Source organism: Podarcis erhardii (assembly GCF_964252035.2).
Source record: "Podarcis erhardii genome assembly, chromosome: 10".
Lineage (NCBI taxonomy): Eukaryota > Metazoa > Chordata > Lepidosauria > Squamata > Lacertidae > Podarcis > Podarcis erhardii.
The window spans coordinates 20,172,714-20,186,455 of record NC_138500.1 but is presented as its reverse complement, the minus strand read 5'-3'; the positions used below and the strand labels follow the sequence as shown (position 1 = coordinate 20,186,455).

The following is a 13,742-nucleotide window of genomic DNA, read 5'->3' as shown; positions in this document are numbered from 1 at the left end:
CTTGCATGTTTAAGTGTTTTGGCTATATCTATCTTGCATAGAAGCACACAAAATGTACCACCTCATAAATACGTTCAGTACATGGGTGTCCACAGTGGGATGACGTGGGGCAGTTGCCCTCGCTGGATCAGCCAGAACTTCCAGATTCCCAGCTTTCGTGTTTTTTAAAACAGGAAGTTTCTAGTATTTGTAAAACTTGAGATATGAGGCAAGTGCTTCCACCAGTGCAATGGGGCTTCCCCCTTTCTCCCTTTGTGCACTCCCCCCAAGTCCCTCCCCAGTCGGTTCTAGGGGATGTCGAGAGAACCCCTAGAACAACACAGGATGGGGGGGGGAGGAAATAGAGAAATGGTTAGTGTTGAACTGGGTCCAAATAAATTTGGGTTCAAATCCCCACTTAACCACACACAGTTACTCAGTCACCTTGGTTAGTCACTGTCTCACTGCCATACCTACCTCACTAGGTTGTTGTGAGAATAAAGGTTTTGGGTGGCTGGGGGGAAAACCATCTGTGCTGTCCCAAGCTACCTGGAGGAAAATATTAGCTAGTTTTCACAGTGTTTCCATTTGGACAGAATCATCCCTAAAAACCTTAGAACTTGGTTGTCTGATACATATTTAGGACTGTTCAGTGAAAATCTTTCTTTCCTTCAACTGCTTTCCTAGATGGGCTCCCTGCATTGACAGATGCTAACTATTGTGTTTTATTGCTTCGATAACATTATATAGCTGCCACATCTGTATTGTAGAGCTTCCAGGAATTAGGCTGTGTGGCCCAGGTGTGGCACAACTTTATATCCGCGCTAACATTATCCAGCATGAGTGCTGCAGTTTATAGTGCTCAGTATTTTATGTCTATACTTCTTCCCTGGCACTCTTTATTGAGATGGATTTCTCCATCCAAATAAAATAACCTAGTTACACTGATAACAACACTTAAGATCGATAATGGAAACAGCACCAACAGCTGCAACAGACATCAAGCCATTAGAGCAGTGGCAAATGTACAAGCTACAGCGAATCATAAAGTATATAATTGTATACATACATATTTGTAAATTTATATTAAAGTGAATTAAATTTTTGCTGGGTTGTGGTCAGCTAAGCTCCACTCAGACCCACTGGAATTAATGGACACTTGTTAGTAGCACTGACATTGAACACAAGCCTGTTTCATAGAACTGCCAATTATTTATCCCAGGTGTGGGGAATGTTCATGTATTTGATGCCTTTCTGCGATTCATTTTCAGCTATAGAGAATGACTCAGAGGAGCACTCTTGTCACGCCGTCTGAGAAATGATATTGGGTGTGGGATCATCCTAACACCGCTTTTCACACAGGTGGAACCAAATAAATGCTTTAGGTAGCCCTCGCTTGATGTACGTGGAAACCTGTCTGTTAATAAAAAGCTTCGATTCCTCTTTCAATTAGGAAAAACGGAGGGGTGCACCAGAAGATTCCCCGGCCTCCTTCAGCTTCTCTACATGCTTCGTTGCAATTTCCGTCATCCAGCAGGGAAAATGGGAAGCACCGCGTGGCTCACAAGGGGACGTGGAACTCCTGCCACCCGGCATCGCCTGAAGAACAGCAGCACAACGGCCTTTCTGTCTTGAGCAAAGTTGTGAGGGCTGTGCTAAGGTACTATATTCAAACAAATGTTTGGAACTTGGAAGTGCACCCAGCTGCTTTTATCAGAATAGCAGGTGGACGTGGGTTTGTGTTCCCCATACCATGCCTTTTGTTCATTTGGCCTAGTCTTCGCCAGCCTGATGTTGGTGGACTCCAAACTCTCCTCATCCCCAGGCAGCGTGGCCCAATGGTTTGGGGAGGGATGAATCTTGTCAACTTTGCTTTCTCTGTTTCCCATTTTTCCAGTCTTAAGTTTAGCTCTCCTCACTTTTGCACCAGTTTACAATTTTGTTTAAAAGTCCGAATAAAAATTCATATACATTTTCTTGTGCATTTAATCTAAAATACACATTTTTGCATAGTATTTTGCCTAACACACACATTTTTGCAAGCAATATAATGCATTTTTGTATGTCATTTTCACCAATGTAGGAAATTTTGTGTGTACTTACCCCTAATAATATTCTTTTTTTGCACATTTATTGTTTTCGAAACTGCAGTGCAAAATTTGAAGAGGTGCAAATTTTGAAGGGGAGCTGCATTTTGGTTTGTGTGTTGGTTTGAGAAGTGCCAATTAGATTTGCATTAAAACGTGAGCCAGACTGATTTATCCCCCCCATCGTTAATCAGGGATGAAGGGAGTCTCAAGGGTGCCTGGTTTGAGAAACCTGCTCTTAGGTCATTCGGGTCTATTCTGACTGGCAGTGGCTGTCTAGGGTCAAAAGGCAGAGGTCTCTCCCATTGCCTCCTACCCAAGCCTTGGTACCTGGATATGCCAGGCAAGGGTTCTACCACTGAATTGTGGCTCTCCTACGCAGCATAACTCAGTTTCCTTTCACCCCTCTGTTTTGCAGGGGAGCCAACATGTCCCAGTGCAGTTTCACCAGCATACCTAGCTTTCAAGGGAATGTGGTATTTTGGGTGAGGACCATTTAGCAGGTTGCGCTTTAAGGGTAGCGCAACTGGTTCAGCTGCGCCGTGCTGGGTGCTGTGCTGCGGGGGGTGCCACAACAGTGCTGTAGAATGGAGCCAAGAGGCCAGGGGATGCCAAATTTTAGTGTTACGTAGGGTGCCTCTGAAATTTGAGAGCCCAAAGTCTGCCACTGCACTTAGGGCCCTATCCTGCAGAGATGAATAAAGCAACTTCCCCTAGGTTGTGTCACTAAATGGCAACTTGCGAACAGGAAATAAGGGCTTTGTGTCACTTCTGTTTTTCCTCTCTGGGTGGAGCACAGCGTCCTTCTACTAAGGATTTATGTGTATTGCTTGCTAAGTTTCCTTACCCATCTGCTGGTAATTGAGTTGTGAATAAGTCTTATTAGCCATTATCCCTTTTTAATCCCTCCTTAATAGGGCACAGTGCTGTTAATTGGATATGCTTGTTTCCTAGTGTTGTGTTTCATTTGCCAGGTGATCTTTTCCTTGAAACGCTGGACTTGTTGATTAGGGTAGTGACTACTGCGGTATAACTATGGGGCCAAACCATGTGTGGAGAGTTCGGCTAAGCAGTCATAGCAAAATAAAGCAAGGGTTTGTGCTACAAGTGTACAGCTAGGCAGCCACTTCTGAAAGGAGTAATGTGACAAATTTCCAGGCCACAGTGATGCAAACAGCCCTATAGATGCATTGATTTTACAGCGCATCTATAGCGTGTCTCTCTATAGCAGCCTTTCCCAGTCTGACGTTTTGGCCCACAGCTCTTATCAGGCCAGGTGAAGGTCTTTTTTACTCTGCCATACTTTTATGTTTTATGTTTCAGTGCATTCAGATATGGTTACAAATAGTTTTCCCATTTGCTGGATTTTAGGCTGGGTTCTTTGTTAATTTTTATTATGGTCACTTTTTAGGCTTCTTTTTGGTACTGTCTTATATCATTTTTGTATTGTGATAGTTTTACTGATTGAATTGTGTTTGATTTTTTTGTACATTGCCCAGTGGTCTTTGGTTGCTGGGCAGTTCAGAAATGTACTCTTATTCTCATCACAGACATAATGTACATTACAGGTGTCAGGGGCTCAGGAGCAGAGACACAGGGGAGAGAGGAAACGGAGAGCGAAGGGGAGAAATCTGAGGGCAGCGTAGGGGAGTATGACAGTGGCCCGAGAGATTCCATGAGCTTCTCCAGCGATTCAGAAGATTCCCAGAGGGGGGCGCCGATGGCCAGGGCAAGGGGGGTCCCAGGGGGGACACACCAGAAGCAAGGGGCCAGCGGGGATTCCCAAAGCAGCAGCGGGAGATCAGGACCAGTTCCCCCACCAGAGCGGAGTGGGGGGGGAAGAGTCCCATGTGTCAGGGCCAGCGTCTCCTCCAGTAGGGAGAGAAGATGAGTCAGGGCTGGCCACGCCTCTATCGCAGAGTGAGGGAACGGAGGGGAAGTCAGGTCCAGCTAGCACTCCCGAAGGGGGAAGCAGTGACAGGAGCAGTGTAACGGTCAGGAGAAAGGTTGCCGGCTGGGCGCGCGCGCCAAGTTCAAATGTACAGGCGCGCGGGACAGCAGAAAGCCTGGATTGGGAACCAGGTCCTAAAGCCCGCCGGAGGCAGGGGGAAGAATCAGGGGACTCAGCGTCAGAAGAGTCCAGAAAGGGCAAGACCCCAGCGGACAAGCGGACCCAGAGGAGGAAAGAGCAGAGGAAGAGGTGGAGCAAGGCTGGTGTCTGGGGGGAGGAGATTCAGACGGAGCTTCAGCGGTCTAGAGTCCAAGACGTAGAGCTGCGCGCCGCGGCTTTGAAATCGAAACTGAACTTCAATAAAGACTTTTGTATATAATAAGAACTGGCGTTGGTCCTTTGTGAGCTGGGACCTCGGGCAGCTCTGACAACAGGCATAACATTTTCTTATGTCCATGTGTTGGCAAACTCATCATACAAAGGAGTTAGCAGTTGGGCTCTTGATATAATCAGATTTCAGCATTTGTTCTGAAAGAGTTTCTGCATTCAGAAGTTGTACAGCTAATTTTGCTGATAAAACTTCTGCCCATGTAGTTCTGCTATATGCTTATGCAAGATGTTAGCAATATCTGCTTCCTTGGGTCTTTGTGTTCTAGAGCAGTTAAGACACAACTAGAACAGTGTTAGGAACCATAACGCTCCAGGTGATCTATAATGTAGCTTTTGGCCTTTACTTAATATTTTGTAAAACAGACAAACAAAAAACCCTAATGGTCCAACACAAGTGTTTGTTTTTAATTACAAACTTGGTTGAATTTTGTTTTTAATTGCCAAACACAAAGTGTTGTCTTCCAAAGAGAAATATATGCACATATGTTAAGACTTTTATGCAGTCATCCACATGGCATCATAACAAACTTGGAAAATCTTTTACATTACATTTTCAGCTCACACCCGCAGGGTATACTTAAGTCTAAGGCGTTAAGATAATTTCTCCGTAGTAGCTGCTGTGACTGAGACAGAATGGCGATTACTGTACTATTGTTAATAAACAATATAAACTGAGACCATACAGAGCCAAACCCAGCTTTCTTTGTTCATCCTCTTATCACCCAACAGACATTCAAAAAATCAAAACCAGTAATAAACTAAAAACACATCAGCAGTCTAAATATCTCAGTAGGCTTGTCTAAACAAAAAAGTTTTTAGCAGGCCCTGAAAAGAATACAGTGAAGCTGTCTGCCTGATATCAATAGGCAGGGAGTTCCAAAGTGTCGATGGCACTACAATAATAGGTTGGTTTATTACAGGTATTGTGTGGCACCTGTAACAGTGCCAGTTGTGCAGGATCAACCCCATCAGGAACTCCAGTCTTTGCCTAGCACGAGATTCTGTGTTCCACTATGCAAGGGAGTATGGTTAGGTTATTAATTAATGTCTACTCAGCACTTTTATGAAGACTTTTAAACTTGGTTGAGGACCTTTTTGGAACATTTTCCTTTATAAAAAATAAAAGAAAACTATTCACCACCCTTTGAAAGACTGACAGCTTTATGGAGGACTGCTTCTAGTTAAATGCTGTATGGAAGCATGGTTTTCTAATGAGAACTAAAATGGAGAGCGAGGTAGGTTTAACTACCATTTTGTGATTTTACAAATCTCCCCTGTACAGTCCTCCAGTTATCAATTTGTAGTTAAGTTCTGCAAAGCCATGGTGAGTGCACTTGATATCCTCAACGTTTAATTTAACACGAAGCTAATAACTTGCTCTTGTCTTTTCTGCCTTGTAAGAAGTTGTTATATCTATTTATCACAACAGGGAGTTTGGGTTATGTGCAACTATGGAACAGAGATGAAATTATCAAACTTGGAAAAATACTTTTAAAATTGCATGATCAAAACATCAAATAAAAAAAATGAGTGAATCAAAGATGGTTCAGATATTTGCAGTATCTCCATGTCAAATGGATTGTTTACTCAGATGTTAAAAATAACAGCTTGTTATTTGCAAGGCCCTAAAGTAAACTTGCAAATAAATCTACAAAAATCAGTAGTCCATAAAAAAATTATAACTCACCTGCTCTCACATGCCTGTGTTAGTCACTTAAAGGGGAAAACCCACCTTGGCTTTTGAAAACCTTCCCCTACATAGTCACCTGGAGCCTATTCTTGCCAAGTGAATTTACAAACTTCAGCTAATGAGATATGTGTGGTGGTTTTTTTTTTTTGGGGGGGGTAGCCTGTAATGTTTAATTTTTTAATCTATTAGACTGCTTTCATTGTAATCTTTACAGAAAAGCAGCATTCAGATGCAGTGAATGTAATTATTGGCAAATCCTTTAATGAGCTAAAAAGATATCTCTGATTAATTGGGAAGCAGATTAAAAAGAAACTAACATAATAACTTATTAAAATTGTAGATTTTCAAGAACTATATTAAGAAAGGCACTTAATCTTCTTTTTCTCTCATTCACATTGTCTCTCCCCCTGCACCCCCCCCCCAGCCCACACACAAAAGAAGAATGCCTTTTCTGAGATGGTGCCTGAAACAAAACAAGTATACGTGACCTAAAAGCAAATTATACTTCTTGCTTCAGGTCTAGCTGTTCCCAGGCCTTCTTCAAAGTGCTGGTCATTATTTTGAAAGCCTTTAAAGTGGTTTAGGACCAAGATACTTAAAGAACAATCTCACCCCAGATAGGAATCTGCTTGTCAGCTAAGACAGGGGTGAGTAACCTGCATCCTGACACCTTCATGTGTGTAGGAAGGAGGAAAACAAGGGGAAAGGGGGTGACAGAGATAAAGGGATAAATAGGCACCACTGCGGTGGGAAGGTAAACGGCGTTTCCATGCGCTCTGGCCCTTGTCACAGTGTTTCATTGCTCCAGAAGTGGTTTAGCCATGCTGGCCACATGACCCGGAAAAGCTGTCTGCGGACAAACGCCGGCTCCCTCAGCCTGAAAGCAGAGATGAGTGCTGCACCCCATAGTCGAATTTGACTGGATTTAAACATCCAGGGGTCCTTTAGAGCCAGTGTGGTGTAGTGGTTAAGAGCGGTAGACTCGTAATCTGGTGAACCGGGTTCGTGTCCCCGCTTCTCCACATGCAGCTGCTGGGTGACCTTGGGCCAGTCACACTTCTTTGAAGTCTCTCAGCTCCACTCACCTCACAGAGTGTTTGTTGTGGGGAAGGAAGGGAAAGGAGAATGTTAGCAGCTTTGAGACTTCTTCGGATAGTGATAAAGCGGGGTATCAAATCCAAACTCTTCCTCTTCTTCTTTACCAATAATAATAATAATAATAATAATAATTTTTTATTTATACCCCGCCCTCCCCAGCCAAGGCCGGGCTCAGAGCGGCTTACAAGCAATAATAAAAACAAGTTGAATGATTACAACTTAAAAACAAAATTAAAATACAACATTAAAATATTAAAATGTAGCCTCAATGCAGGAGGAGAAGGAAAGGAAAAAGAAAGAGAGGGAGGGAATCAAATTGGCTCCAAGCCAAAGGCCAGGTGGAACAACTCTGTCTTACAGGCCCTGCGGAAAGAAATCAGATCCTGCAGGGCCCTGGTCTCATGAGGCAGAGCGTTCCACCAGGCCGGAGCCAGAGTTGAAAAGGCCCCGGCTCTGGTTGAAGCCAATCTAACTTCCTTAGGGCCCGGGACCACTAGGGTGTTGCTATTTATGGACCTTGAGGCTCTCCGTGGGGCATACCAGGAGAGGCGGTCCCGTAGGTACGAGGGTCCTAGGCCGTGAAGGGCTTTAAAGGTCAAAAGCAGCACCCTAAATCTGACCCTGTACTCTACCGGGAGCCAGTGCAGTTTGAAAAGCACTGGGTGAATATGCTCCCATGGCAGAGACCCCGTGAGGAGCCTCGCTGCAGCATTCTGCACCCGCTGGAATTTCTGGGACAGCTTCAAGGGCAGCCCCACGTAGAGCGAATTACAGTAGTCAAGCCTGGAGATGACCGTCACATGGATCACTGTGGCCAGGTCAGGGCAGGAAAGGTAAGGGACCAACTGCTTGATGCGGCGAAGGTGGAAAAATGTCGCCTTGGCTGTTGCTGTAACTTGCGCCTCCATGGAAAGGGAGGCGTCAAGGATTATACCCAAACTCTTAATGGAACGCAATGGCACTAATTGGGCCCCCGCAAGAGAAGGGAGTTGGTCCCTCATCCCCATGCCATCCCGACCCAGCCATAGGACCTCTGTCTTCGAAGGATTTAGTTTCAATCGGCTCCCACGAAACCATCCAGCCACAGCTTCCAAGCATCTGGTCAGTGTGTTCGGGGCTGAGTTGGTGTGGCCATCCATCAGCAGATAGAGCTGAGTGTCATCAGCATATTGGTGACAGCCCAGCCCAAAGCTCCGGATAATCTGGGCAAGGGGTGCATAAAGATGTTAAAAAGCATCAGGGAGAGAATTGCGCCCTGCGGCACTCCACACACCAAGGAATGGCGCGATGACATTTCCCTCCCTAGTGCCACCCTCTGTCCCTGACCAGAGATAAAAGAGCACAGCCAGTTACGGGCTATGCCCTGTATCCCCACGTCTGCGAGGCGGTGGTCCAGAAGATCATGATCGACCATGTCAAAGGCTGCTGACAAATCTAAAAGGATCAGCAGTCCTGACCCGCCTCGATCCAGTTGTCTACGGAGATCATCTGTTAGGACAACCAGAGCTGTCTCGGTCCCAAAACCAGGACGGAAACCGGACTGAAATGGATCTAAAGCCGATGTTTCCTCCAGAAACCTACCAAGCTGTTCCTCAACCGCTCTCTCAATTACCTTACCCAGATATGGAAGATTTGAAACTGGGCGGTAATTGGATAGGTCTAAGGGATCTAATGGAGTTTTCTTTAAGAGTGGACACACTACTGCTTCCTTCAGTTCCCCTGGGAATGTCCCCGTGTCAAGGGACAAATTGATAATTTCAACCAAGGGGGTCCGCGCAATATCTGGACACTCCCTAATCAGCCAAGATGGGCACGGATCAAGGAGGCAGGTGGTGGGCCTACCAACTTGGAGGAATCTATCCACATCAGCAGGGAGTATCCGATTGAAATGGTCCAACACTGGACCTGAAGTCAGTCGAGGGGCCTCCAGTTCAGTCACTGTATCTAAATTGGCAGGGAGGTCATGGTGGAGCAACAGGACTTTCTCCGCAAAAAAGCTCACGAATGCCTCACAGTTGTGGGTCGAATTTGTGCTTAAATTTGATTGTCCTCTGAAGGACGTTATTGACCTAATTATTCTAAAAAGTTGTGCCGGGCGAGAGCTAGCGGATGCAATGGAAGCTGCAAAGTAAGATTTCTTAGCAGCTTTCAAAGCCATCTCATAGGCTTTCATAAGCCTCCTATAAGATGTTCTTGAGGCTCTGTCACGAGTCCGTCGCCATACTCGCTCCAGCCGTCTGAGATCCCGCTTCATTTTCCAGAGCTCCTCAGTAAACCAAGGGGCCTGGTTTCGACGGGGTTGCAGAGGGCGCTTAGGTGCGATCTCATGAATGGCTGCCAAGAGCCGGTTATTCCAGTCCTCAACAAGGTCATCTAATGAGTCACCAGGAGGAGCAGGGTCCCGTAAGGCTTTTCGGAATCTATCAGGATCCATCTGTTTTCGCGGACGAGCCCAAATAGGTTTGCCACCCGAGCAGGGGAGGAGCGGGAAGTCAATCTTGGCTTTCAGAGCGTAGTGATCAGACCATGGCACTTCCACAGGGGGAAGCATGATCACATCTGTGCCAGCCCCAAAGATCAGATCCAGCGTGTGGCCTGCTTGATGAGTGGGGCCAAAAACAAACTGGGAGAGCCCTAGTGTTGCCATGGAATTCACTAGGTCTAGAGCCTGTGAGGAGGGAGCGGCATCGGCATGGACGTTGAAGTCTCCCAAAACCAGTAGGTTTGGGAACTCCAAGGCCCAGCCCGCCAGCACCTCCAGCAGGTCTGACAGAGTGGCTGCTGGTGTGCTGGGTGGTTGGTACACCAGCCAGACAGCCACGCTCTCCTTGTTGCCCCACACGAGACCAACACATTCAATGCCAGAGATCGCCGGTGATGGCAGAGCTCTGAAAGAGCAATCCTCCTGGATTAACAACGCTACTCCTCCCCCCTGACCCACAGTCCGCGATTGATGGAGGACAGAGAAACCTGGGGGTGTTATCTCATGTAGGGAGATGACTTCACCTTCCCGTACCCAGGTCTCCGTCACGCAAGCCAGGTCAATCCACTGCAAGACAAAAAAGTCACGCATGGTGGCGGTTTTGTTGCCTATGGACCTGGCATTGCACAGCACCAGGTGGGTAATCCTTGCTCTCCCTACCCTCATCCCTTGGGATGGGGCGTAGATTGGAAGGGGTTCGAGGATCACTGCATCTCGAAACCCTTCGCCGATAGAGATATTTAGCCCCACCGCCATTCCTCCCTAGCCCTTCAATAGTGGAAATCCCAGACCCCATACTAGCCTCCCCAATAGAGGGGTAACATCCCTTCAATAACAAGTCATCCTTGGGCCAGGACTCCTGGGTCAAAATGGTATGGGGAAGAGGTGTAGATTTGATAGGGTAAGTATCCCTAGAATTTAAAACCCAACCAACCACACCCCAAGCGGGGAGGACAGTCCCATGGTGTTTCATTAACTGTCAGTCCCCCTCTCCCTCCTGGGTTGATTGGAGGATTGTTGGTTCTATCTATGGCTGTGGGAGTATTAATGAGGTATGCGCTATAAAATGTGGATCACTGGCCAACAAAGAGCCAGCTTCGGAAGATCTGTCCATCCTGTCTCGCCAGGAGTACAATAGAGAAGGTTGATCATTCTGTTAGGTTTTTGGAACATTAGGCAAAGGTCCAGATGTAGATTTGGTGCTGGATATTTCCAGATTGTCAGCAACATAGAGTTCTTTAGGTGTTGTTGCCATAGAAATGTCGGAGGTGCCAAATTCCTCATATAATTTGGTTTTGTTTGAAAAAGGAACAGGGAGTTGCACTGATGTCCTTCTATGGGATAAAGAGCTGTTGGACGTCTTTAAATATTGTGCTCTAGGCTCTACTGGCCTCATATTTTGGGTAGAAATCTCAGTCTTTATACTCATTAGCCTCTTCTTCAGGTCTTACAGAGTTCTTTTCTTCCTTTGGGCAATTAGTGTTTCTAGTGTTGAGCTTGGTTTCCCTTAACCGCATTAGCTTTGACTCTATGCAAGGGACCAATTGCCTCCTTGTTTGGTCCTTAAATACCCTCACTGGGCGGAGAGAATGGAACCACCGTAGAATATCTTTTATCTCCATGAGTTGAGATGGGAGGGCTGATGACCTAAAGGTCATAAATAGGCGCGTGGTGTTTCTCACGGTAGGCAGGAAGTGGAAATTTTCTAGATCTACATTTCGGTAATGGTAATTCAGGAGCTGAGACAAGGACATAGTAATTTGTCTGCGGTTCATCCACCTATGAGTGTATCGGTGAATCTCAAGCATTATCTGGTTCGTTTGCAAGATTTGACAGGACCTCACTTCATCCATAGATTGAGTTGGTGAGTTGTTAACAAAGTCATTTCTTATCATCCTTTTAAACCCTTGGGCATTTAAAGGGGAGGAGCTAGTATCCAATTGTTTCTCAATGTTAACTATTTTGATGAGGATTTCATTCAGTCTTTGGAGAACCAGAACCATAGTTTCTGCAGACAACATGCAAACCTCTTGGTAGGGGTGTGTATCGGTTGAAAGCAGGCTCCTTTAGTATCTTGTTCTAGAGACATGGGTGGGTCAGCACCTGTGTTAATAATAATAATAATAATAATAAATTTTATTTATATCCCGCCCTCCCCAGCCGAAGCCGGGCTCAGGGCGGCTAACAACAATCAACAATCAAACCATCAGATATTCACACATTCTAAAAATATTACATTATAAAAATCAATTAAAATCAAATTAATGGCAACTAATTAAGCAAGATTCTAAGCAGGTTGCCAGAGGAGGGAGTCAGGCTGCGCCCTGACCAAAGGCCTGGTGGAACAACTCTGTCTTGCAGGCCCTGCGGAAGGATGTCAGGTCCCGCAGGGCCCTAGTCTCTTGTGACAGAGCGTTCCACCAGATTGGAGCCGCAGCCGAGAAGGCCCTGGCTCTAGTTGAGGCCAGCCTAACCTCTCTGAGGCCTGGGACCTTGAGGATGTTATTATTTGCAGACCGTAGGTTTCTCTGTGGGGCATACCAGGAGAGGCGGTCCCGTAGGTACGAGGGTCCTAGGCCATATAGGGCTTTAAAGGTTAAAACCAGCACCTTAAACCTGATCCTGTACTCCACCGGGAGCCAGTGCAGCTGGTATAGTACCGGTTGAATGTGATCTCGCAGCGAAGACCCCATAAGGAGTCTCGCCGCGGCATTCTGCACCCGCTGGAGTTTCTGGGTCAGTCTTAAGGGCAGCCCCACGTAGAGCGAGTTACAATAATCCAGTCTGGAGGTGACCGTCGCATGGATCACAGTGGCTAGGTCAGGGCGAGAGAGATAAGGGGCCAACTGCTTAGCTTGGCGGAGATGAAAAAATGCCGCCTTTGTTATAGCTGTAATCTGCGCCTCCATAGAGAGGGAGGTATCGAAGATTACACCCAAACTCTTAACGGACGGTGCTGGCACTAATTGCACCCCCGCAAGAGATGGGAGTTGCCCCCTCAATCCCATATCATCCCGCCCCAGCCAGAGGACCTCTGTCTTCGAAGGATTTAACTTCAACCGGCTCCCACGTAACCATCCAGCCACAGCTTCCAGGCATCTCGCCAGTGTATCGGGGGCCGAGTCAGGATGGCCATCCATCAACAGATAGAGTTGGGTGTCATCGGCATACTGATGGCAACCCAGCCCAAAACTCCGGACAAGCTGGGCGAGGGGGCGCATAAAGATGTTAAAAAGCATCGGGGAGAGAATCGCACCCTGAGGCACTCCACACACCAAGGAGTGGCGCGATGACAATTCCCCCCCGAGCGCCACCCTCTGTCCCCGACCAGAGAGAAACGAGCGCAGCCATTGAAGGACTGTGCCCTGGATTCCCACGTCGGCAAGGCGGTGGTCCAGGAGTTCGTGATCGACCATGTCGAAGGCTGCTGACAGATCTAGAAGAATCAGCAGCCCCGACCCGCCTCGATCCAGCTGCCTACGGAGATCATCTGTTAGGGCGACCAGAGCCGTCTCGGTCCCATGACCAGCACGGAAGCCGGACTGGAATGGATCCAGAGCAGATGTTTCATCCAGAAACCTACCAAGCTGTTCAGCAACCGCTCTCTCAATCACCTTACCCAGGAATGGAAGATTCGAGACCGGGCGGTAATTGGATAGATCTAAGGGATCTAATGATGTTTTCTTTAAGAGCGGACGCACCACTGCCTCCTTCAGTTCCCCTGGGAATATCCCGGTGCCAAGGGACAAATTGATGATATCCCCCAGGGGGGCCCGCACCTCGTCTGGACACGCTCTAATCAGCCATGACGGGCACGGGTCAAGAGGACAGGTGGTGGGCTTTCCAGCTTGGAGGAGTCTGTCCACATCGGCTGGAGATATCCGGTCAAAATGGTCCAATACTGGACCCGAGGACAGTCGAGGGGCCTCCAGTTCCTTTATTGTATCCAAATTGGCAGGGAGGTCATGGCGGAGCAACAGGACCTTCTCCGCAAAAAAGCTCGCAAATGCCTCACAGCTGTGTGTCAGATTGTTATTTAAATTTGGCTGTCCATCAAGGGACGTT

At 47.0% G+C, this 13,742-nt stretch overlaps 1 protein-coding gene across 1 annotated transcript in view; it reads left to right on the top strand.

Moving 5' to 3' along the window:
• The window catches only part of TMTC1 (transmembrane O-mannosyltransferase targeting cadherins 1), a gene marked incomplete at its 5' end in the record, with an annotated part of 145,358 nt that overhangs the window by 22,543 nt on the left and 109,073 nt on the right, over window positions 1–13,742 (top strand). The window contains one exon of the mRNA XM_081878877.1: window positions 1,433–1,639. Coding sequence (XP_081735003.1) covers window positions 1,433–1,639 — 207 coding nt within the window. The remainder of the gene's footprint in view (window positions 1–1,432; window positions 1,640–13,742) is intronic.